Raw genomic sequence first — 27,357 nt, forward strand, 5'->3', positions numbered from 1 at the left:
AAATGGATAAAAAAAAAAGAGAAAACCAGTTCATCCATATACCGTTAATGTGATATAAAATGCCCTCTATTTGTAAAACTGGTAGAACAGAAGTTACAGCTATTTTGCTGCATGTTGTCTCTACAATTGGGACTGACAGTAGCATCTGTTACAGCAGAGGATCCCATAAGGCTTTACAAAAGTACACGATGTACTGCAGGGGATCAACACATAACATCACTGTGTGTAAAGCCAATCAAGTCTACACTGATCAAGTTATAAAGCCTTACTGAACTCCCCCGACTGACATAGTACATGGTCCGTTCAGTACCATTAGTTTGTTCTCCTACATTATACACATAAAGGGGTATTAAAAGGACACTTTTTTTTTTCTTGTGTGTAAAATTGTGTTTGTAACGCACTCCCTAGAGAGGCCAAAAAGCAAATTCTGTAATCTGCAAAAGTGCAAATGCTGCAAATCAAAGAGCTGTTTTAGACAATGTGCAGCTCTTTGAAAACCTATGTTACAGATTTTGCTTTTTGGCTTCTCTGGGGAGTGTGAGACAAATAGATGTTTGTTTCACATGTTGTGAAACTAGCTCACTAAAATGTCAGTTACTCTAAACTTAACCCCATCCATCTACAGTTGGTTAGTTAAAATGTGCTGCCTATCAATCTCATACACCCTTAAGATAAAGTACCTGAGTTACATCCACAGAGTCCTTAAACAGTTTTTAAGCATAATTGTTTGTTTAGTTTTAATGAACAATGATTTTCACATTAATGCTTAGTTTTGTTGGTATAATGAAAACAAGTTAAAGCACTTAAATAGCTGAATAAGAAGGTGAATTATATCATTGGTGTCAGTGTAGCCTTAATTTTAAGATACTTCTGTTGTCTTTTGCTAAAAAGATAAAATGTAATGGGGAATAATGTTTCAGCACGTGCGGTAGGTAACCATACCAAAGGCTACTGAGATCACAGGTTAGAGCTCAGCTCTGACTGTGATTGTCGCACATAAACAAAAAATCAATCAGAATGGTTGGGAGCTAAAATTTACCATTTATTGATCATCACAGTTGATGTATTACAATTTGTTTTTAGGTAATGACATGAACAAAAACTCCATGCCAGAGATTTAGCTTTTTGTGTGCGTGCTGGCATACACAATTTTCCAAATTTAAAGGGGCGCTTTGACTGAAATCAAAATTGATTTCATGCAGTTTAAAAAATAAAAACTTTCCGATTTACTTCTGTTGTGAAATTGTGCGCAGTCTTTTTATGCACTTTTTCTGAGGCCCCAGCACCTACTAGGCATGTGCAAGAGTACAAGGTATATATGTATAGGAATCTGTGATTGGCTGATGGCTGCCACATGACACGGGCAGGAAACAGAAGGAAACTTTAAAGTTGGGCAGGAAAAAAAAATACTGTTTATTTGAAATTCAGTGTGTTATTACGTTGTCTTTTTATTATGTTTTGTTTTGTTTTTTTTTGGTTATACAATTGTATTGTATTTAATGGTCCTTTAAAGTGATAGTAAGCACAGCCTATATTGAACGTAAATATGAAATTGTTGTTGAAAAAAATAGATATGAGTACCTTTCCTTAATAGCAACATCATAGAAGGGTTAATAGTCCGTTGCTTATTAGACTCCCACTTAGAAAAATCCCTTTTTTTCAAGCGGTGACGTATTCTCCAGTTTTATCAAAATCTTTGTGCGAGCCTTAGGGCAAGAATCTGTAGCTTTAAAATGAATTGTGAGATATCAAATTATTAATTTGTTTAATTTCCTTAAGATTACTACAGCCCAGCAATGACCGGCCTGAAAACTGATCAGGAAGTGCTGGGTGATCTGGTGAAGATGAAGATTCCAGCAGTAGCAGAACTCATAGAGAGACATGATATGATGTGGACCTTGCTGGTTTCCCGTTGGTTTATTTGCTTGTACATTGACATCCTTCCTGTAGAGGTGAGTTACCCTTTGGTGTGCAAGTGGTATATGAACAATGTAGTCCATTTGCTGCTAAACCTTTTTCACACCACTGTGCTAAGCTGATTTTGAGCTTTTTTTGCTGCTTAAATTTAAACACTATTGTAAGTCATGTTTCAGTGGGCGACCCACACAAATTTATTTTTTCCCCCAAGCCCAGCAGATTCAGAATATAACATTATTGTTCTTAATGTTCTTAAATTGCACTGCATGTTAGATTGTTGCAATAAAACAATGTTTAAATAAATGTATATTATTGTTAAGATTTTAGTAAATAACTTTGAAAATAGCCAGGTGACCATAGTTGCTTCTGTGATCACTTACTAAATTGTTATCAAGGGTATACAAATTTGAATGAGGGCCCGAACTGGCTTTTGAGGGTTGTAATAAAAACTAGAGGGCCCCTTTGTGCCAGAATAGAAATAAAGGCACATTTTTTGCTGCTAGGTGATCACTGTCACCACAGTGTATTTCGGTAGAGGCAAGTTTAGAGGTAGGGCTGAGCGATTAACTGCATATGTGGTTTTTTAAACCGCAATTAACCACCACGATTTAAAAAACGCGAGTCTGCGGTTTTTATGGGGTGGGGGCCTGGGGGGACATCACGTCACAACGATCATGCCGTGTGAATATAATGAAAGGAGCTGGTCCCGGACCACCGGTAACTGAGTGACATGTTCTGGCCTAGCATATAGGGAGCTGTGCACACACAGCAGTTAGAAGAGGCGGCACTGCGGGGCATAGAAGAGTGGAGACGCGGGGTCAAGTTGGGTTGCTCACTCAGGCGACTGGAAGCTGGAGGCAAGCAAGTAAGAAACTTGCACTATGGGCAGGATAAAGCGGCGATCTGACTGCACTGCCACGTTCTGTAGGGTTATAAATCTAAAGTAAAAAAGATCCGGGGAGTGGGAGGGAGGCTCTGTGTAAGTGAAAGCAGTCTGAATAACAGATGTGGCACTGCCCTGGCATATACTTATACCTGGACATTTATCCAATAAAATATTTGTTTTTATTTTCATACATCTACATAGTAAGTAAAAAAAATGTTTAATGACTAATGCTTTACATACTTACAGTATATATGTAATGTAGGTGTTTGAAAATAAAAACAATTATTTTATTGAATAAATCTCCAGGAATAAGTATATGCAGCAAGTTATTTAGACTGCTTGCACTTCCACTGAGCCTCTCTTCCCCCCCCCCTCTCCCCACTCCCCTCTCTCCCCCTCCCCTCTCTCCGGAGCTTGTTTAGAAAATTTAAGTGTTTTAGTCATTTTTAAGAAAATTGCGATTAAATCACATTTGCGTATTTTCATTTTTGCCCATATCACCCAGCCCTATTTAGAGGTATAAAATATAGTAATGCATTATTATCTGAAAAGAATAGATCAATCGCAAAATAGCAATGTAGTCACACATCTTGTTGTTGCTCTTTTCACCTCTAGATGGTGCTTCTTTCCCGTATTTGTTACATACCATTATTTACCACTACAAGTTCTATGCTGTGCTATGTAAATCTTTTGGTGTATATAGCATACGCGGTCTATCTAGCTGACTTTTTCTTCATTCTCTTGGTATCTTTATTTGAAACGCAGGAATGTACGCTTAGGAGCCGGCCCCTTGTTGGTTCAGCACCTGGGTAGCTCTTAAAGGGACATTAAACCCAAATTTTTTCTTTTATCATTCAGATGGAGAATAACATTTTAAAAAACTTTCTAATGTGCTTCTATTGTCTAATTTGCTTCATTATATTGATATTATTTCCTGAAAAGCGATAGGCTCAGTAGCTTCTGATTGGTGGCTGCACATAGATGCCTCATGTGACTGGCTCACCCATGTGCATTTTTATATCTTTAACAAAGCATGTCTAAAGAATGAAGAAAATTAGATAATAGAAGTAAATTGGAATGTTGTTTAAAATTGTATTCTCTGTCTGAATCATGAAATAAATGTTTTGGGTTTAATGTCACTTTAATTATGTCCCTATAAACTGAGGACTTTTAGAGGAGATATATTGTATTACTTAAAAGCGGACAACTCCCCAAGTTTTATAAATGAGCTGGATGGATCTGTGGGGTTTATTTTATATGGCTTTATGTGAATTTAAAGGGACATTAAACCCCAAAAAAATCTTTCATGATTCAGATAGAGAATACAGTTTTAAACAGCATTACAATTTACTTATATTATCTAGTTCGCTTAATTCTTTAGGTATCCTTTGTTGAAGAAATAGCAATGCACATGAGTGAACCATTCACATGAGGCATCTATGTGCAGTCACCAATCAGCAGCTACTGAGCCTATTTAGCAATGCCTTTCAACAAAGGATGTCAAGACAATGAAGCAAATTAGACAATAGAAGTAAATTGGAAAGTTTTTAAAATTGTGTGCTCTTTCTTAATCATGAAATGAAAAAAATTTGGTTTCATGTCCCTTTTTAACCCCTTAATGACCGAGGACGTGCAGGGTACGTCCTCAAAAAAAAAGGCAGTTAACGCCTGAGGACGTACCCTGCACGTCCTCGGTGTGGAAAGCAGCTGGAAGCGATCCTGCTCGCTTCCAGCTGCTTTCCGGTTATTGCAGTGATGCCTCGATATGGAGGCATCCTGCAATAACTTTACATGGCCATCCGATGCAGAGAGAGCCACTCTGTGGCCCTCTCTGCACCGGACATCGATGGCCGGTATCGTTGGTGGGTGGGAGGCGAGTGGGCGGCCATCGGTGTATCCTCTGACATCAAGGGGGGCGGGATCGGAGGCGGGGGCGCACACGTGCACGGAGGTTGGCGGGTGGGCGCGTGCACGGGGCGGGAGCGGGTGGGAACCGCTACACTACGGAAAATATTGCTAGGAAAAAATGCCCAAATCTTGTTTGTGCAAAAGCACAAAAAGAGATCGTGGAGGGGTGGGGGGTTGGTTTTGTGTGGGGGGAAGCTACACTACAGAAAATTTTATTAAAAATAAAAAAAAAAACCATGTTTTCTTCTAAACTGGGTATTGGCAGACAGCTGCCAGTACCCAAGATGGCGCATATTAAGTGAGAGTGGGAGGGTTATAGAGCTGTTTGGGGGGGATCAGTGAGGTTGAGGGCTAAGGGGGGGATAGTACACCGCAGCATATGTAAATATTCTTTTTAAAAACACTAAAAAACAACAAATATAGCTTTTATTTTAGTACTGGCAGACTTTCTGCCAGTACTTAAGATGGCGGGGACAATTGTGGGGTGGGGGAGGGAAGAGAGCTGTTTGGGAGGGATCAGGGGGTCTGATGTTTCAGGTGGGAGGCTGAGCTCTACACTAAATGTGATATTAACCCTGCAAGCTCCCTACAAGCTACCTAATTAACCCCTTCACTGCTCGCCATAATACACGTGTGATGCGCAGCGGCATTTAGCGGCCTTCTAAATACCAAAAAGCAACGCCAAAGCCATATATGTCTGCTATTTCTGAACAAAGGGGATCCCAGAGAAGCATTTACAACCATTTGTGCCATAATTGCACAAGCTGTTTGTAAATTATTTCAGTGAGAAACCTAAAATTGTGAAAAATTTTACGTTTTTTTTTATTTGATCGCATTTGGCGGTGAAATGGTGGCATGAAATATACCAAAATGGGCCTAGATCAATACTTGGTGTTGTCTACTACACTACACTAAAGCTAAAATGACCCCAAAAAGCTCCCTACATGCTCCCTAATTAACCCCTTCACTGCTGGGCATAATACACGTGTGGTGCGCAGTGACATTTAGTGGCATTCTAATTACCAAAAAGCAACACCAAAGCCATATAAGTCTGCTATTTCTGAACAAAGGGGATCCCAGAGAAGAATTTACAACCATTTGTGCCATAATTGCACAAGCTGTTTGTAAATAATTTCAGTGAGAATCCTAAAGTTTGTGAAAAAATTTGTGAAAAAGTGAACAATTTTTTTTATTTTATTGCATTTGGCGGTGAAATGGTGGCATGAAATATACCAAAATTGGCCTAGATCAATACTTTGGGATGTCTACTAAAAAAAAATATATACATGTCAATGGATATTCAGAGATTCCTGAAAGATATTAGTGTTCTAATGTAACTAGCGCTAATTTTGGAAAAAAAATGGTTTGGAAATAGCAAAGTGCTATTTGTATTTATGGCCCTATAACTTGCAAAAAAAGCAAAGAACATGTAAACATTGGGTATTTCTAAACTCAGGACAAAATTTAGAAACTATTTAGCATGGGTGTTTTTTGGTGGTTGTAGATGTGTAACAGATTTTAGGGGTCAAAGTTAGAAAAAGTGTATTTTTTTTTCAATTTTTCCTCATATTTTATAATTTTTTTTATAGTAAATTATAAGATATGATGAAAATAATGGTATCTTTAGAAAGTCCATTTAATGGCGAGAAAAACGGTATATAATATGCGTGGGTACAGTAAATGAGTAAGAGGAAAATTACAGCTAAACACAAACACCGCAAAAATGTAAAAATAGCCTTGGTCCCAAACGGACAGAAAATGGAAAAGTGCTGTGGTCATTAAGGGGTTAATAGGGGAATCTTGTCGCATTCCAATGTCATGCTTTGTAAATTACCTGTTACTATTAACCCATCGGTGCCATAGATTGCTTAGGTGCATTCAAAAGAGGCACTTTAGTTGGTAAAATGAGCAGTGTTGCTCGGTGCCTAATTTATAACATTTCCAGGCCCCTTTATCCCCCCATTAAACATAATACATATATTAAACACAATATATAATCTGACAGTTGCATTATATCATGATAGCTGTGTTTAGATTTTGCATGTCTGGCCTCGATAACAGTTTGTTTTTATTAGACTGGTGTCTACACTGTCAAACACAAGCTGTATCGCCTGACCTGCTGTCTGCAAATGAAGAATGCCTCCCAGGGGTTTTAGACAGCTTGTTGACTAGGGGATGGGAGAAATCTCACATGGCATTAGTCAATCCCCAGTGACAGCCAAAGTGACTTTAAAGTTAAGAATGCTGCCCCTATGTTCATTACAAACTAAAGAAGTATGAAAAGATAAAGATGTCCAACCCAGATCTCATAATCGGTGATTGAGTTTGATATATTATCTGAAGGTGAGATGTCCAGCACTGCTTATATAGCTGACATAGAGAATATATTTCTGATTGTATAGATTTACATATACTGAATATACTGATCAGTCTCCTAAGGCTGTTTAGTGAAAAAGATGATTTCCTATGGATAAAGCTAGTATATTCCATGGTCCTTTCGGATAGAAAAATTAGGGCAAAGATAAACAGAGATGTTTTGTTTTCAATATATCACAACCTATTTGAATTAGTTATCAATTTTGATGAGGCACATAAACATTTACTTACATTGTCGGACAATATGATAGTTATTTTTGTACTGGTAACCATAGTTTCCTCTTAGGTGTGTGCATGTGCAAGCACTCACCTGATTCTAAGAGAACGCACATATTCATTTTTGCTGTACTCCATTTCCCGCCTACCATTTGGCTGCTTCTATCACAGGATTGTTTTTTTAACTTAACAACATTTTCAGGTTTGAGTACACTCAGGATTAAAGTGTGCACACATTTTAAACATTTGACCAAACAATTGCTCGCATTGCTCAAAAAAATTAGCGTGAACATTAGTGTTGACAAATTTTAATCATTATGACTGAACTTTAATGGGATTATTTCTTTCATAAAGACGGTAAGAGTCTACAGTCAATAACTCCTAAGAATATGCGCTCCCTGCCACTAGGAAGATGCCAGTATTACCAAACCCCAAGAGCTCTATATAACCCCTCCCATCTCTATGTTCGTCAGTCTTATCTTTGCCTCTGCTGAAGGAAGGTGAAGTGTGAAGATGTGCAAATGATTTCTTCGTTGAGAGGGGTTCTCAGATTGATTTGAGGCCTATTTCCCTTCAGAGTACAATGTTTGTCAGAGTTAAGGAGCACAGGTTGTGACAGTTTTTCTTTCCCATGACAATTTTAGTCACTGGCCTCCAACAGGGACAGGGATTCATTTTACTGGGTCACCAGGTTACTCTTTTTTTTTTTTAATTTGTTCTCTGCTTTTATGTTTTCAGTACTGGATTGGTTTCCTGTTAGTGTTTCTAGCAGAAGAGTCTTATTGTCTAAGTACTGTTTATTTTTTTCAAGCACTCTATAAACCTTATATTTGGGCAAGATTTATATACGTATTATATATGGCCTTGGGACAGATCATAATTATATTACCCCTTTATTTAGAGCTCATTGGTGTTTTTTCTCATAAACTTTATGGGAGGGGGGGTGGGCGGGGCATGCTTTTTTCTTATATATGTTGCCATCTAGGAAATCAAACCTTTTATTTTTTATTTTTTTTTTGGCTTCTATGTGCGGGTTCTATCATTTTGGCGCATTTTCCCCTTACTTTTGGGCCTTTTGTTTAGTGCGCATCCTCCCATAGTTTGTTCACCTTTTATGTTAGTTTCTTAGGAGGGGGTAATGTTATTCTTCTCATTTACATCTTTCTTTCTTTCATGTAATTGGCAAGAGTCCATGAGCTAGTGACGTATGGGATATACATTCCTACCAGGAGGGGCAAAGTTTCCCAAACCTCAAAATCACCACAAATACACCCCTCACCACACCCACAATTCAGTTTTACAAACTTTGCCTCCCATGGAGGTGGTGAAGTAAGTTTGTGCTAGATTCTACGTTGATATGCGCTTCGCAGCAGGCTGAAGCCCGGTTTTCCTCTCAGAGTGCAGTGAATGTCAGAGGGATATGAAGAGAGTATTGCCTATTTGAATACAATAGTCTTCCTCTAGGGGATCTATTTCTCTGTTACCGGTCGTAGAGATTTCTTCTCCTACCTCCCTTTTCAGATCGACAATATACTCTTATATACCATTACCTCTACTGATTCTCGTTTCAGTACTGGTTTGGCTATCTACTATGTGTAGATGAGTGTCCTGGGGTAAGTAAGTCTTATTTTTTGTGACACTCTAAGCTATGGTTGGGCACTTTATATGTAAAGTTCTAAATATATGTGTTTAAACTTATATTTGCCATGATTCAGGATAATCAGTATTCCTTCTTTCAGACTGCCAGTTTAATTTTTTTGGGAAAATGCATATAAATTTTATTTTTCTTACCTTTAAAATTTTCAATTGACTTTTTTTAAAAAATTGCGGGCTGTTAGGCTCGCGGGTGCAAAAAATGCTTCTATTTATTGCGTCATTCTTGGCGTGAGACTTTTTTGGCGCAAAAATTTCGTCATTTCCGGCGACATAGTTGGCGCCAGAAGTTTTCACGTAATTGCGTCATTTTTTATGTATGTGTATTGCGGACGTTTTTTTGGCGCCAAAATATGTGGGCGTTCTACTTGGCGCCAAAAATGTGGGCGTCATACTTGGCGCCAGTTTTTTTCACATTATTTCAGTCTCACTTTTTAGTTGCTTCTGGTTTTCTAGAGGCTTGTTTCATTTTGCTTTTTTTCCCATTCCTGAAACTGCCATTTAAGGAATTTTATCATTTTGCTTTATATGTTGTTTTTTCTATTACATATTGCAAGATGTCACTACCTGACCCTGGATCAGAATCTACTTCTGGAAAAACGCTGCCTGATGTCGCTTCTACCAAAGCTAAGTGCATTTGTTGTAAACTTTTGGTAACTGTTCCTCCGGCTGTAGTTTGTGTTAGTTGTCATTAGGGTTGCACCGATACTAGTATCGGTATCGGTGCCGATACCAAGTATTTGCATGAGTACTTGTACTCGTGCAAATGCACAGATACTTAAACCGATACCTCCAATTCCTACCCATATGCCATCTTGTGACGTTTTTCAAACTGTATGTTCCCATTTCATTTTAAGCTGGAGTGGAGACTTAACTAAAAATTGTTCACTTCTGTTCTGCCAATACAAATTGCGGTTATTTGTATTATTTTACATCAGAGCAGTGCTCCAAAAGCCGCTATTATACAGCTGGAAGCCTCTCATCTTGCACAATTATGCTCAAAATATACTGTTCTCTGAGGAACACCCTTAGCCAGGGCTGGACTGGGAATAAAAAGCAGCCCTGTAAAAATATGAAGACCAGCCCTATTTTCTGTTGAGTTAGTAGAATACAAATGCCCCATTTTTCTCAAAGGGGATTACTGGGACACTTCTTCCCCAATATTATTTTAAGAATTAAATTATACGACTTTGTATTAAGTAAAAGTGTCAGATTTATCAGTTATAAAGGCACCCTACAACCCAATTGCATCCAGTAATCGCCCCTTTAACTTGTAGCTTTCCAGCCCCAGCTGCAGCAGCTGTTATTTATTGTTGTTATTATTAATATAGGTTATTGTAATAATTTAATTTATAAACTTGTTCTGTGAACTTTGTGACAACAAGCACATAAAACTGTTTTATTATTTCAAAATGTCTTTTGAGATACAGTTCATAATTATAAAGAAGCAATCTTAAATCATTAGTCTGTATTGTGCTTGGTTAACTGTCATGACATAAAAAAAGTATCCGTAATTGGTATCGGTATTTGAAAAAAAGTATTGGTACTTGTACTCAGTCTTAAAAAAATGGTATCGGTGCAACCCTAGTTGTCATGATAAACTATCAAACGCAGATAGCATTTCCATTAGTAATAATCCATTACCTGTTGTTGTTGTTCCTTCAACATCTAATGTTCAGGATGTTCCTGTTAATGTTAAAGAATTTGTTTCTAATTCTATTCGGAAGGTTCTGTCTGTTATTCCAGAAGTTTCTCCAGTTCCTGATGCTATTTCAGAAGTAATTTCTAGGGAATGGAATAGTCTGGGTACTTCATTTACTCCTTCTCCAAGGTTTAAAAAATTGTACCCTTTGCCATCTGATAGATTAGAGTTTTGGGAGAAAATCCCCAAAGTTGATGGGGCTATCTCTACTCTTGCTAAACGTACTACTATTCCTACGGCAGATAGTACTTTGTTTAAATATCCTTTAGATAGGAAGCTTGAATCCTTTCTAAGGAAGGCTTATTTATGTTCAGGTAATCTTCTTAGACCTGCTATTTCTTTGGCTGATGTTGCTGCAGCTTCAACTTTCTGGTTGGAGGCTTTAGCGCAACAAGTGTCAGACCATAATGCTTATAGCATTGTTAAACTCCTTCAACATGCTAATAACTTTATTTGTGATGCCATTTTCGATATCATTAGAATTGATGTCAGGTATATGTCTTTAGCTATTTTAGCCAGAAGAGCTTTATGGCTTAAGTCTTGGAATGCAGATATGACTTCTAAGTCAACTTTGCTTTCTCTTTCCAAGGTAATAAATTATTTGGTTCTCAGTTAGACTCAATAATTTCAACTGTTACTGGGGGGGAAGGGAGCCTTTTTTTGCCACAGGATAAAAAATCTAAAGGTAAATATAGGGCTGCTAATCGTTTTCGTTCCTTTTGTCAGAATAAGGAACAAAAGCCTGACCCTTCCCCTAAAGGAACAGTTTCCGTTTGGAAACCTTCTCCAGTCTGGAATAAATCCAAGCCTTTTAGAAAATCAAAACCAGCTCCCAAATCCGCATGAAGGTGCGGCCCTCATTCCAGCACAGCTGGTAGGGGGCAGGTTACGATTTTTCAAAGATGTTTGGATCAATTCGATTCAAAGTCTTTGGATTCAGAGCATTGTTTCACAAGGGTACAGAATAGGTTTCAAGGTAAGACCGTCTGTGAGAAGATTCTTTCACGCATTCCAGTAAACCCAGTAAAGGCTCAAGCGTTTCTGAAATGTGTTTCAGATCTGGAGTCAGCTGGGGTAATTGTGCCAGTTCCAGTTCTGGAACGAAGCCTGGGGTTTTATTCAAATCTGTTCATTGTTCCAAAGAAAGAGAATTCTTTCAGACCAGTTCTGGATCTAAAAATATTGAATCGTTATGTAAGGATACCAACATTCAAGATGGTGACTATAAGGACTATTCTGCCTTTTGTTCAGCAAGGGCATTATATGTCCACAATAGACTTACAGGATGCATATCTTCATATTCCAATTCATCCGGACCACTATCAGTTCCTGAGATTCTCTTTTCTAGACAAGCATTACCAGTTTGTTGCTCTTCCTTTTGGCCTAGCAGGGTTCTCGGTGCCCTTCTTTCAGTAATCAGGGAGCAGGGTATTGCGGTATTTCCTTATTTGGACGATATCTTGGTACTTGCTCAGTCTTTACATTCTGCAGAATCTCACACGAATCAACTTGTGTTGTTTATTCAAAGACATGGTTGGAGGATCAATTTACCAAAGAGTTCCTGGATTCCTCAGACAAAGGTAACCTTTTTGGGTTTCGAAATAGATTCAGTGTCCATGACTTTGTCTCTAACAGAAAAGAGACGTGTGAAATTGGTTTCAGCTTGTTGAAACCTTCAGTCTCAATCTTTCCCTTCGGTAGCTTTGTGCATGGAAATTTTATGTCTCATGACTGCTGCATCGGACGCAATCCCTTTTGCTCGTTTTCACATGAGACCTCTCCAGCTTTGTATGCTGAACCAATGGTGCAGGGATTATACAAAGATATCACAATTAATATCCTTAAATCCCAATGTTTGATCTTCTCTGACTTGGTGGTTGGATCACCATCGTTTAGTTCAAGGGGCCTCTTTTGTTCGTCCAGGTTGTGAAGCTGTATGGGGATCTCTGACAGTGCAGGGGGGTTGGGAATCTCAGGAGGCGAGATTACCAATCAACATTTTGGAACTCCGTGCAATTTTCAGAGCTCTTCAGTTCTGGCCTCTTCTGAAGAGAGAATTGTTTATTTGTTTTCAGACAGACAATGTCACAACCGTGGCATATGTCAATCATCAAGGGGGGACTCACAGTCCTCAGGCTATGAAAGAAGTATCTCGGATACTTGTATGGGCGGAATCCAGCTCCTGTCTAATTTCTGCGGTTCACATCCCAGGTATAGACAATTGGGAAGCGGATTATCTCAGTCACCAGACATTACATCCGGGCAAATGGTCTCTTCAGAGGTATTTCTTCAGATTGTTCAAATCTGAGGGCTTTCAGAAACAGATCTGATGGCCTCTCATATAAACAAGAAACTTCCCTGGTATCTGTCCAGATCCAGGGATCGTCAGGCGGAAGCGGTGGGTGCGTTGTCACTTCCTTGGAATTATCAACCTGCTTATATCTTTCCGCCTCTAGTTCTTCTTCCAAGAGTGATTTCCAAAATCCTAATGGAGCGTTCGTTTGTACTGCTGGTGGCTCCAGCATGGCCACACAGGTTTTGGTATGCGGATCTCGTTCAGATGGCAAGTTGCCAACCTTGGACACTTCCGTTAAGGCCAGACCTTCTGTCTCAAGGCCCATTTTTCCATCAGGATCTCAAATCATTAAATTTGAAGGTATGGAGATTGAACGCTTAATACTTAGTCATAGAGGTTTCTCTGACTCAGTGATTAATACTATGTTACAGGCTCGTAAATCTGTGTCTAGAAATATCTATTGCCGAGTCTGGAAGACTTACATTTCTTGGTGTTCTTCACATAAATTCTCTTGGCATTCTTTTAGAATTCATAGAATTTTACAATTTCTTCAAGATGGTTTGGATAAGGGTTTGTCTGCAAGTTCCTTGAAAGGACAAATCTCTGCTCTTTCTGTTCTTTTTCACAGAAAGATTGCTAATCATCCTGATATTCATTGTTTTGTGCAGGCTTTGGTTCGTATCAAGCCTGTCATTAAGTCAATCTCTCCTCCTTGGAGTCTCAATTTGGTTCTGAGGGCTTTACAGGCCCCTCCTTTTGAACCTATGCATTCTCTGGTTATTAAATTACTTTCCTGGAAAGTTTTTTGTTCCTTTTGGCCATCTCTTCTGCTAGAAGAGTTTCTGAGTTATCTGCTCTTTCTTGTGAATCCCCTTTTCTGATTTTTCATCAGGATAAGGTGGTGTTGTGGACTTCATTTAATTTTTTTACCTAAAGTTGTGAATTCTAACAACATTAGTAGAGAAATTGTTGTCCCTTCATTGTGTCCTAATCCTAAGAATTCTCTGGAGAGATCTTTACATTCTTTGGATGTAGTTAGATGTCATGAACTCCTCAGTTCCACCTTAACTTATGTTACTACATCTCACATACCACCTTAAGAATCAATTATCTGGCTCTCTTTTCCTTTAAAAGCTTTCCATTTCCCATACACCTTTGCTGGTTTATTGAAGGTTGATACCCACTCACTCTCCAGCCTTTCTTGTTACTTGTCTAAAACAGAGTATCACTTGTTCTGTGATTAGCTTTGTCTCCTTCAACTGAAGCTACTTCTCATCTAAAGCAGAAGTCACCTGTTGCAACTGCAGCACGCACACCGCTCTAACAACTTCCAGCTTAACAGACACAGGCCGCAATCAGCAGAGAGGATCAGAGAGGCTGCACGCACACAGCTGCTAGAGCCAGGTTCCGTATACAAGTGTTAGCATTGCCGTTAAGACTGTGAACTTATCTTTACCGTATGGTGTAATGTTTAACAGCGCAGCAAGCTGATACAGTATTCTTAACACTGTTTACAAATCTTTACTGCAAGATGTATTATTTAAAGGCCCAGCAAGCTGAAACCGTAAACTTAACACTGTGAACTTATCTTTACCACAAGGTGTATTATTTAAAGGGCCAGCAAGCTGAACATTATACTCCACATTGTGAACTTATCTTTACCGCAAGGTGGATTATTTAAAGGCACAGTATTACCTTAAAGGGGACCTCACTTATCTGTCACAAACCTATATAAACTGTTACTTATTATCTAAAAGTTTACATAGTACAAACTTATCTCTTGGACCCAGATATAAATCACCTGATCTTACTACTTATAATTTTGAGGTGAATATTCCGGGCTACATTAATCCAGGTGATTAAGACTCTGTCTCTTCACTAGCAGACAGACTTAATCACATGATACATACAAACTATTTACCAGAGAATACTCATAATCAGACTAAAGAAACAGCAATCGAATTGCTGATCATTACATTAGAGCTTTGAAATATTATGTTGAAGCTACTAAAGATTTCAGAAAGACTTCTAATCTATTTGTTATCTTTTCTGGTTCTAGGAAAGGTCAGAAGGCTTCTGCCATTTCTTTGGCGTCTTGGTTAAAGTCTTTGATTCATCATGCTTATGTGGAGTCGGGTAAATCCTCGCCTCAAAGGATTACGGCTCATTCTACTAGGTCAGTTTCTACTTCCTGGGCTTTTAGGAATGAAGCTTCTGTTGATCAGATTTGCAAAGCAGCAACTTGGTCTTCTTTGCATACTTTTACTAAATTATACCATTTTGATGTTTTCTCTTCTTCTGAAGCAGTTTTTGGTAGAAAAGTATTTCAGGCAGCTGTTTTAGTTTGATTCTTCTGCTTATAATTTCAGTTTTTTTCATTATATGATTAAAACTTTTTGATTTGGGTTGTGGATTATTTTTTCAGCGGAATTGGCTGTCTTTATTTTATCCCTCCCTCTCGAGTGACTCTTGCGTGGAAGTTCCACATCTTGGGTATCTGCTATCCCATACGTCACTAGCTCATGGACTCTTGCTAATTACATGAAAGAAAACATAATTTATGTAAGAACTTACCTGATAAATTCATTTATTTCATATTAGCAAGAGTCCATGAGGCCCACCCTTTTTGTGGTAGTTATGATTTTTTTGTATAAAGCACAATTATTCCAATTCCTTATTTTGATGCTTTCGCTCCTTTCTTATCACCCCACTTCTTGGCTATTCGTTAAACTGAATTGTGGGTGTGGTGGGGGGTGTATTTGTGGGCATTTTGAGGTTTGGGAAACTTTGCCCCTCCTGGTAGGAATGTATATCCCATACGTCACTAGCTCATGGACTCTTGCTAATATGAAAGAAATTAATTTATCTGGTAAGTTCTTACATAAATTATGTTTTTGGTGATATATATCATAATTTTATTATGAAAACTTCTGATTCTGTCCTACTTTGGAAGCTAAAGTATCTGAACACTTTTAATACCAATGTTAAATATGTTATAAGCATGCTGAGGTATCTTCCCCTAACATATTTATGTGATACATATTTTTATGATGTATTTGGACCAATTTAATACTGTTCTTGCTTCTAAAAGTACTTTATACGTAACTACTTTTTGTAGTTTTATGCTTAAGTAGAATTTGTTTCTATCCCTAAATTTGTTTTTCCCTAATTTAGAGAATTTTCTCTTTGCGGATATATAAATTATATCACATTGGGGGGCGGAGTCCACTCTCAAAGCGGCAAGACGTGTCCAAATGAAGCTCTCCGAGTTTAAACTATTTTTCTGCAGTTTATTCATAACAAAATCTACAGAATATCGACTTAATATATCAGACTGCACCTCTGTGTGGTTGGAGTCTTGATTTACCCCGAGAGTGGATACCCTGACTATGTTATTGCCTATGCTCTTTGGGAACAGCTGCGTGACAGACATTCTCACAGGCCTGGAAGCCATATTATAAGCAGCTGCAACTACGCAGTCGGATTATTGCGACTATAAAGCTCTGTGGGAATCACGGAACGCAGGTCTGGGACTGCCGCATTATTACCCCCCCATTACCGGGGTTACGGGATCCTATAAAAGGATATTGAAAGCTGATCTTTTCTATCTCTGCCAAACAGCACATAGACTCTTGGGGATACTTTCATATTTTCTATTATTTGCTTTGTCAACAGCAATATGACACCTAAGTGGCAGCACTTTGAGAACTTAATGGCTGATCTATTAGATAAGCATTGCCGGAACCTGTCGGATCTTATTGTAGACAGCTTTGGGGCACTATCACAGATGTGCACAGCCATTAGAGGAAACCGGATGCAAATAACTACTTCATTGGTGCGAAAACCTACTGCGCGGCCTTCAAAACACCTTATTCTAACAACCAGGCAGGATGAAAATTCTCCCGCAACCATAGCGGACCCAGTGGGTGGAGACTACCTGATATCCCTGGTGCCGGGCTCCGTAGCTGCAGGCGATAACAGAGCTACCACTGAGACTGACCTGAGTGATGCATCTGAGGTCAGGCGACAACCTTTGGCAGAGCGTCCCATATTGGGCGAAGCACGCAGACCGGCAAACTGCTCGGGGTCTCCTGAGAGGACACGCGGTGTTCTCGGGCTGAAACAGATGCGCCTGGGAATCCCTGGAAGTGATGTGAGTACACAAACAAACAATAAAGCCGCTGCAACGCTCTGCCCCACTCTGTGACTTACCTGACCGACAGCATCCCACTGATCGGCTATACAAGTTACTCGCATTAGACAAGACAGGGGGCTTTGGAAGTTGCGCTCTTCAGAAGCGATGGTCCTGTTTTTGGCGGAACCAATACCTCCCAGATGGCCGAATGCCGAAAACAGGGGTAGGATAGAGCCTTTTCTTACTGAACTGATCTTCTAGCCTGGGACACTACTCTGTCTGCCGACAGAACTACTAAGTACTTAGAACTGCCCTGCTAGTTGATTGTACTAGAGACATAACCTTCTCAAAACATAAGCCCTGGAATTCATTGCCGTGATCTGTACATCCACACCTAATCCCCATTCATACAGACTAAGAGGACTGTACACGGTGCTCACTCCCTACCTCGCACTTAGAGTTAAATCATGCCTTAATTTAACCTGTTTCAACATCCCTGGGACGGTATCATCATATACATGGGGCCAACAGGCTCCAGCACAGTCCCGTGGGTGTTATGTATTTTATTATGTTTTTTTTTTTTTTTCCAGGCAGCTCTATGATAAACATATAACTACAGTTAATTATATCTGGTATATTATTGTGTCAGTTTCATGTAGTTACGCTAGTTGAATTTGTACACTGTCTATTCACAACTGCATATATGTCTGTCCACTGTTAGGTTCGTTTGGGACAGTGATATCTATGCTTAGTGGCAGTAGTTTACTTAAAATATAGACAAATGTTCTTGTTTTTGTTTTTCCTCTGAATCTGCTATGCCTGGAAATATCTGAGTTATGTACATACTCCTTGGTGCTTAGTTGTGAACAATGTTTGCCATATACTCCTACATGTGAATATCTCTGAATGCCCCATTTTCAGTAGTTTTACAGACAAAGGTGCTGAATAGCATTATGCACTTGTACTCTTATTCTCTTTTGGACTAGCCCACAGCGGTCTTTTATAAGCTTTAACTATTGTGATCAATTACCTGCTGTTCTCTATAATACAGTGGGTCCAAGAGTGGCCCAATTAATCTTTTCTCCCCAGTTATTCCCCGTATAGGTCATTACTGTAATTTGGGGTCCAAGAGTGGCCCCCGTTTGTCACTAGGGGATACCATTCTAGCGCAAACTTCATTAACTTTAAAAGGGGATATCCTAGTATTCTTATAAATGAAAACTTGGTTAGTTATGTAAAGCCAAAATAGTACTGAATGTAAACATTGTTGATTGTATGACCATATTTACTTTGGAAATTTTGACTGTAACTTGTTTCATTTCATAACCTCAATAAAAAAAAAAAATTATATCACATTACTCCTTTTAATGGGGTCTTCTTAGCCTGTCCCTAATCCTATAACAAAGGATATCTAAAAAATGAAGCAAATTAGATAATAGAAGTAAATTGGAATGTTGTTTAAAATTTGTATTCTCTACCTGAATCATGAAAGAAGCATTTTGGGTTTAGTGTCCCTTTAAAAACAAAAGGGTCCTTACAAGAAGTGCTATTTACCAAGGAAAAAGTAGAAGTCCTTTTATAGAAGGGCCTCTCTGTAAGCAGGTTGTTTATTTTGATCAATTAGCCTTGTTGATGATGTTTCTGCTGCTTTAGTTTTAAAGTCCTTCTAAGCAATTTCTTCTTTTTTTTAAGCTTCTGCTAGGTAAGCTCTTCTGGACTTTGTGGTATTTCCTAGTTGTGCTGATCCTTTTATTTGTGTTGCTGTTTCTGTCATTATTTAAGCTATTGTCAGAAATACGTCCTTGGCAGGCTTTTTTTTTTTTAAAAGAATTTTATGGTTGGTCTGCTGTTATGGTGTTTTTAATGTAGACTTTAATCTCTTTCCTTTCTGGGGAAGAAATTGTTTGGATTCTTTTACTATCTGTTACAGGAGGTCACAGGACACTAGTCCAGGAGTATTTCTAAGCTTCTAATCACTTTAGTTACTTTACAGCCTATAAGCTTTTTTTTTTTTTTTTTTTTTTTTAAAGAAACTAGTTTTTATCTGGCTTTTTCTAGAAGCCAAGTTCTATTTGGATTAGGCCTTAAAGGGACAGTCTACACTAAAATTGTTATTGTTTAAAAAGATAGATAATGCCTTCACTACCCATTCCCCAACTTTTCATAACCAACATTGTTAGATTATTATACTCTATAACATTTAAACCGCTACATTTTTGCCTGTTTCTAAGCCACTATAGACAGCCTCTTATCACATGCTTTTTTATTTGCTTTTCACAACAGGAGACTACTAGTTCGTGTGGGCCATATAGATAACATTATGTTCACGCATGAGGAGTTTATTTAAGATTTAGCACATCACAGTACTAAATGCCAGTAAATAGATAATAAATAAAATGTCATGTGATCAGGGGACTGTCAGAAGATGCTTAGATACAAGGTAATCACAGAGATAAAAAATTTATTAAAGGGACAGTCAACCCAAAAATTACTGTTACTTATTTAGATTAGTTAATTAACAATATTTACATCAAACTCTAGCCCAATTTTCATCTAAATAAACTTTGGCAGAAAATATACTTACTAGATCTCATCTGGCCGTTTTGAAATGGCCACCTGACTCCTCCTCCTCTGATATCTCCCAAAAGCTTGAACTGCAGCACTAGTACAGGATCCTCTCGTCCCTGCGCGCTCCTTTCATGCAGTTCATTGAGACACTCATATGGCACCCCCCCTCACACTATCTCCCCTCACTCTTTCAGCAGAACGTTCTGTCTGCACTAACACACCCACACGCTTAGCAGCAACGAGATACACTAGAGATATCAATCTCTAAGATGTCACAGTAGTATTCCCACAATAAAAACGTATTAACGTAAAAACCCAATTCTACAACGAAAGATGGTAACAGTATTAGACCCGGGGCTGACCAGGGTATGAGTACGAGAAGAATAAGGCTAAGCCACAAAGAACAACCATCAACATTTCACTGCTCTGGAGACAATACTGCACGTCATAAGATGGATCAGCAGGGCGTGAGACGAAGACACTCAGCCATAAAGTTCTGTTGCGGGCTCACCGGCTGGCCCTCTGAGCAGTTAACAACGGGACTGTTAAAAACCAATAGCACTGATGCCTCCGATGCCATATACAGCACCTTATGGGTCATTCTCATTGCGGAGACTCCCTCTAAGGTATAATAATATACCTAACAGGAACGGAGTGGGTTAAACGCGCATAGTGTGTAGTGTATTGAAGTGTATGCCCAACCGTCCATCTATTTACATAACAAACCTGTTCTAAGCCATCCCACATACACCGGTGCTTTTCAGTAGTGAACGATCTCCAACCACCACTGCTGTTAAAAAGAGCCCCACAAGCCAGAACTTCAGATTCTCACAGCTAGTGCTCCCCTGACCACATGCTCACCGTTCTCCGGTCCTCCTCAGCCAGCACCCCCGCACACACAGCGAAGATCACAGAGCACTAGCTGTGAGAATCTGAAGTTCTGCCTTGTGGGGCTCTTTTTAACAGCAGTGGTGGTTGGAGATCGTTCACTAGTGAAAAGCACCGGTGTATGTGGGATGGCTTAGAACGGGTTTGTTATGTAAATAGATGGACGGATGGGCATACACTTCACTACACTACACACTTTGCGAGTTTAACCCACTCTGGTCCTGTTAGGTATATTACTATACCTTAGAGGGAGTGAAGAGAGGGTCTCTGCAATGAGAATGACCCATAAGGTGCTGTATATGGCATCGGTGCTATTGGTTTTTAACAGTCCCGTTGTTAACTGCTCAGAGGGCCAGCCGGTGAGCCTGCAACAGAACTTTATGGCTGAGTGTCTTCGTCTCACGCCCTGCTGATCCATCTTATGACGTGCAGTATTGTCTCCAGAGCAGTGAAATGTTGATGGTTGTTCTTTGCGGCTTAGCCTTATTCTTCTCGGACTCATACCCTGGTCAGCCCCGGGTCTAATACTGTTACCATCTTTGGTTGTAGAATTGGGTTTTTACGTTAATACGTTTTTATTGTGGGAATACTACTGTGACATCTTAGAGATTGATATCTCTAGTGTATCTCGTTGCTGCTAAGCGTGTGGGTGTGTTAGTGCAGACAGAACGTTCTGCTGAAAGAAAGTGAGGGGAGATAGTGTGAGGGGGGGGGTTGCCATATGAGTGTTTCAATGAACTGAATGAAAGGAGCACGCAGGGACGAGAGGATCCTGTACTAGTGCTGCAGTTCAAGCTTTTGGGAGACGTCAGAGAAGGAGGAGTCAGGTGGTCATTTCAAAACGGCCAGATGAGATCTAGTAAGTGTATTTTCTGCCAACGTTTATTTAGATGAAAATTGGGCTAGAGTTTGATGTAAATATTGTTAATTAACTAATCTAAATAAGTAACAGTAATTTTTGGGTTGACTGTCCCTTTAATATAACTGTGTTGGTTATGAAAAACTGGGGAATGGGTAATAAAGGGATTATCTATTTTAAAACAATAAAAATTATATTGTAGACTGTCCCTCTATTTCTAATGTTGCTTGTGGTTATTCCAGTACAATCGTTGGAATAAGGGATACTTATGTGTATGTTCCTCTTCACTAGGAACATTATTAGTTTCTGAGATTTGCTGGTTTTGGACCAGCATTTCCAGTTTATTTGCTTTATCATTGGGTCTTGCTACAGTTCCTAGATTTATTTTCTAGATTCTGTGTGCCCTTTTGTCTGTAAAATAACTCGGGGTGTTGCAGTGTTTCTTTGTCTGGTTCTTATCTTTTTATTTAACAGATTTTTTTTCTCCATCAGTCTGTTTTTTTTTCTTCTTCAACAGCATGGTTGGAAGATCATTTTTCTAAGACATTCCTTGATTCTTCAGACAAAGGTTCAATATCCATCCTCTGTCTGTTTAGAGAAGGTTGAAGCTGATGTTAGCTTAAAGGGATACTAAACCCCAATTTTTTTCTTCTGTGATTCAGATAGAGCATGCAATTGTAAGCAACTTTCTAATTTGCTCCTATTATCAATTTTTCTTCGTTCTCTTGCTATCTTTATTTTAAAAAGAAGGCATCTAAGCTAAGGAGTCAGCCAATTTTTGGTTTAGACTCTGGACAGCATGTATCCACCAATCTGCAGAGACAACCCAGGTTGTGAACCAAAAATGGGCCAGCTTCTAAACTTACACTCTTGCTTTTCAAATAAAGATAGCAAGAGAATGACGAAAAATTAATAGGAGTAAATTAGAAAGTTGCTTAAAATTGCATGTTCTATCTGTATCATGAAAGATAAAAGTTGGGTTCAGTGTCCCTTTAATTCTTCATTTTCCCTTTTTTTGATTGTAACATCTTATGCTTCTCTATTTTGTTAATTTTCTATGAGATCTTTTTCAGCTTTGTATGTTTTTTGTCTGTGATGCAGGATTTTTCTCAGCTATCTCAGGAATTTTGGTCTGGTTTTCAGAACAGATCTACTATATTGGATCATTATGCAGAGGGTTTCTTTTGCTTGTCCTTCTGGGTCTGTTTCTTTAGATGTTGGGGCTGTCTGGGAGCCTCTGAGAATACAAGGGGTTTGGGCTCCTTAGGATGCGAGGTTGCCAGTGAATATGCTTAAACTCTGTACTATTTTTAGGGCTCTTCAGAGTTCTTTTTGTGGTGCTTATATCAATCATCAGGGGGAACTTGCAGTTCCCTAGCCATAAACAAAATATTTTGCATTCTCTTTTAGGCAGAAGCCAATTGTTGTTTTGTTTTGTTTTTTTCTCAGTCATCAGTTTCTACATCCAGGTTAATGGTCTCTCCAACAGGATATTGTTCCAATCAAATTTTTTTTGATCTCTCAGATAAATCGGATGGCTTCTCCTCTAAACAATAAGCTTCCCAGGTACCTTCCCAGGTCAGGATCCTCAGGCAGAGATTGTGGTTGCTTTAGTAGCTTTTTGATCTTTTCTGCTTGTTTGTGTTTCTTCCTCTGGTTCTTACTCTAAGAGTAGTTTACAAGTTCAGGTAAGAGGAATTTGCAGTCATTCACTGTGCTCCAGTCTGGAATTTGAAAGTTTTTTTGTGTAGATCTGGTTCAGCTGATCAGAAACCTTGGCTTCTTTCTTTTTGGACTTTTTCCTTCCAGATCTCAAATCTCTAAGCCTGATAGCATAGGGGTTGAGTGATTGAAAAGCCTCTATGGTTGAGACTCTTGTTTCAGGGTTGAAAGCTTGTGTCTAGGAAGCTTTCTACATAGGGTATGTTAGACCCTTTTATTCCTTGATGTTTTGGAATGTGGCTTTTCCTGGTATTCTTTCAGAATTTTTTAGTGTAGATCGGATTAGATAACGGCTAATCTCCTAGTCTATTAAAAGGAAAGTTTTCGCTGTTTCCGTTTTTTTTTTTTTTTTTTTTAATAGGAAGATTATCTTTCTGATTTTCATGTGTTATTCAGGCTTTTGGCCCATATTCAGCTTGTTTTGCCATTGAGTTGAACACCTTGAGTTCTGGGATTGGTATTGATGTTTTGGACGCCCCTCCGTTTCAGCCCATGCATAGGGAAGTTTTTAAGCTTTCTTTTTTTGAAAGTTTTTGGTATAATATAGAGTTAAATTAAGCTGTATAAACAAAGTATTGTGAAATATACAAGGTAAGGCCAAACCCGAACCTTTTGATACCAACTAAAAATGAAAATATATCACACCCTGCACAGATATGATTTGAATTAAAAGAAGGGACATATTTCGATAAAAGATGGAGTGGGAGTATTTAGAAATGTAAACTGTTAAGAGGTGCGTAAAAGGAATGGGTGTCATATTAAGTTTTATGATGATTTCTTCCCCTATAACACGGGGTATAGCAGGGAATTCTAACAATATAAACAATGAGGTTATATAATTATAGGCAAAGACCATTTAATGTTCCACTTGGGAAAAATAAAAGTGCTAATAGTTTCCCTCTTATAGAGACAGGCACCATTAGGTAATGTGTGAAATATCTTCGTGGTTCCGGCCGCAAGTCACAAGTAGAAGTCTAGTGCTACTCAGAAAAGGTGATAGCGATATCTTGATGAGGGTGCATGTCTCTCTTGTATCGTAGGCTGCATAATGTTAGAGACCACAGGTGTCATGTAATATACTTAGGGAACATCATCAAGTCTGCTGCCTTAACAAGGTATCAGCGACCATAGTGCCATCAAAAATACATAAATCGGGTACATATAGAGCCTTGTAGTTCTATGTTGGGGCTACTAAAATTTTCAGACAAACTTTTGTTCACTTTCCTGATTTTCTTCAGGGTCAGAGAGCAAGTGATGTCTCTTGGTTCTCGTGCAAAATATCTCAATGCAAATCACTCTCCCAGAGATCAAAACTATTTAAGCATTAAAATACATAGATCAGATATTCCCTCCATGCTGTCCACCCACCTCATAATAGAAAGCAGCAAGCAATACTGCAGTTCTCTGATAATTATAACAAAAGACTTGGACATTTCCCCTGAGGAACCATCACACACAGCAGAGCCTTGAGAGCAGTGGCAAGTGCTCATGTTTTTTGGATGAAAAATAATTGCTTCTGGCAGGACCCACCTGTGAGTAGTTGTAGGCTTGGGGTTTCTGCCTATCTCACGTTAAGGGGGCAGCTCTATTTGGGGAGTGCTGCTACGATGTACCCATATGCTTTTTGGAGCTTGGGTGCCTATTGACTCTCTTATGGTCTTCACAGTGCTCTGTATACAAATATTGGCTTATTGTGGCTGCTCTCAGATTTTTTTGTTTTTAATAATGTGTGTGATCCGTGCTATATATTGTTTTATGTAAACTTCTAATGATTATATCCAGGAACCTATTTAAACTTCAAGATGTCTTTTTAGTAGATAAGAATAACAAGTTATTTTCCCCTTAAATATGAGGTTTATTTTTTGACCATTTTATTGGAACTTATTAGATGCAGTTCTTGAATTGTACAAACCAAATGACAGGTATATTGTTTATGCTGCTCATATTATCCTTTAAATAATATCATTACAAAAAATATACAATTTATGTTGACATTTATTTGACATGTGTTTATTACCAACAGACAGTATTGCGGATATGGGACTCTCTATTCTACGAGGGATCCAAAATCATTTTTCGTGTGGCCTTAACACTTATTAAGCAGCATCAAGCTTTCATATTGGAAGCAAGAAATTTTCCAGATATTTGTGATAAGTTTAAAGAAATCACAAGAGGGAAATTTGTTACAGACTGTCACTTCTTAATGCAGGTAATATTTACTTTTATTTTGGGTGGGTGCATTGTTTTGTTTTTTTGTCACACAGAAAAATAAGTACTATAACTGTTTTTTGTCCATGATGCATAAACCTCAGTAGTGGCCAATATGTACACTGGATGAGAAAATTGTAAATACGTCATCATGATAAGCAGTATGCACTTAGCAACAATTAGACAGGAACTGCATTGTTCTTGTCTTGCTAAAATGACAGTAAACGCCTTGAGGTTTTTATATAAAATGTTTAGTTATTATACATAATCAACTATAGAATAATTTCATTATATTGCCCCCTTTTCATGTCAATTAGCTCTGAAAGTTGAGCCATTTCTATTTCTCAGAACTTTAAAATTCACTCTGATGACTTTTTAAGGCTAACTCTGCTACATATTGGTCCCAATATGTTTATCAGGTAACGGGCAAAAAACATGCATTTTATACTAACTTTATGACAATAATTACACTTCTTGTCTGTGGATTAAAGCCCAGATTGGCTCCTCCAAATACGGCAAATAGTGGGTGAAGTTTAGCTACTGAAAAATAATTATAGCAAAAAAGGATGTTAATTTTGTTTTAAAAACAGTAAGACTTGGCTGATATGCTATTCTATAGCAACACAACAGAACTGTCTTTTAATTACAAAACGAGACATTAAAGGATTTTGTGTAATTGTGCTTATCCCATGTTCCATAGAGACAAAAAGTGAAGTTTGTGACCAAATATTCTTGCAAAATGCTCAAAATTGGCTAAACCAGCTATGTGATTGCTTAGAGCAGTGGGCCAACTTATTTATAGCTTGCCCTAATGGGTCACAGTTAAGGAACCTAAACAACTTATCATGGTTTTAAAGTAACATTAAAGGGACAGTTCACCCAAAAAATGTCTCCCCTTTTTAAATTGTTCCCAATTATTCATTTTACCTGCAGGAGTGTTTTAAATTGTTAAGAAGTAGCTCCTTTACCCCTATTTTGGCATTTGAAATAGCCGATTTAGCCTGTGGTATCCCAACCTATACTGAAAGTTTCTATACTGTATATTCTTTTGAATAGCCTAAGTAAACACAGCCAGCAGAAGAGATGACACTCTCAGTGTGTGTGTGTGTGTGTGTGTGTGTGGGAGGGGGGGCATGATAGTTAAGTAATAAAATGATAATTTTCTCAGATAGATCCTCATCAGAGAAGGATAATTCAGTATGTTGCCGGTCATTTGAAATTTCATCAACTTTATGAGAAGTTTTAAAAGACCTTTTACGTTTATTAGAAGGCGGAATGGCAGACAAAGCCTTCTGAATAGAATCAGAAATAAATTATTTTAAATTTACAGGTATATCTTGTGCATTAGATGTTGAGGGAACAGCAACAGGTAATGAACTACTTTGCATACAAAGAGAGAAGCGCTCTACCAGGAACGAATAACAGCTCATCAGCTAGTTCTATGGCGATTTACCACCCGGAAGCAGCCTCTTTTAGACCAGTGTGCTTTTCACAAAGGAAAACTTTCCTGAAGTATATCAGTCTGATCCCGCCAATTAAGGTCAGTCCAGCCACAAAATACCAGGCAATTCTCCTCTGAACAAGGAACATGACAACCCCAGATGATCGTTTCGGCCTCCTATGGGCCTCATCAGTGAGGTGCAGCCACATTCCTCTAAGCACACTGGGCAAGGAGTCCACGTCTGGTTTCCCCCATCACCCATAGGGAGACTTCCCCAGGGTCATATTAATTTGCATACAAAGAGAGAAGCGCTCTACCAGACACGAACAGCTCATTAGCTAGTTCTATGGCGATTTACCACCTGGAATCAGCCTCTTTTAAACCAGTGTGCTTTTCACAAAGGAAAACTTTCCTGAAGTATATCAGTCTGATGACGCCAATTAAGGTCAGTCCAGCCCCGAAATACCAGGCAATTCTCCAGGGTGGTAAATCACCAAAGAACTAGCTGATGAGCTGTTGTTCGTTTCTGGTAGAGCGCTTCTCTCTTTGTATGCAAATTAATATGACCCTGGGGAAGTCTCC

At 38.6% G+C, this 27,357-nt stretch overlaps 1 protein-coding gene across 2 annotated transcripts in view; it reads left to right on the top strand.

The window, feature by feature from the left end:
• The window catches only part of GRTP1 (growth hormone regulated TBC protein 1), a 136,814-nt gene that overhangs the window by 82,919 nt on the left and 26,538 nt on the right, over positions 1-27,357 (top strand). Inside the window, exons 7-8 of one of the 2 annotated variants that reach the window (XM_053707762.1) lie at positions 1,780-1,952; positions 25,150-25,335. In XM_053707762.1, coding sequence (XP_053563737.1) covers positions 1,780-1,952; positions 25,150-25,335 — 359 coding nt within the window. The remainder of the gene's footprint in view (positions 1-1,779; positions 1,953-25,149; positions 25,336-27,357) is intronic. The other variant, XM_053707763.1, reaches the window with a different exon arrangement.

Source organism: Bombina bombina, chromosome 3, assembly GCF_027579735.1.
Source record: "Bombina bombina isolate aBomBom1 chromosome 3, aBomBom1.pri, whole genome shotgun sequence".
NCBI lineage: Eukaryota > Metazoa > Chordata > Amphibia > Anura > Bombinatoridae > Bombina > Bombina bombina.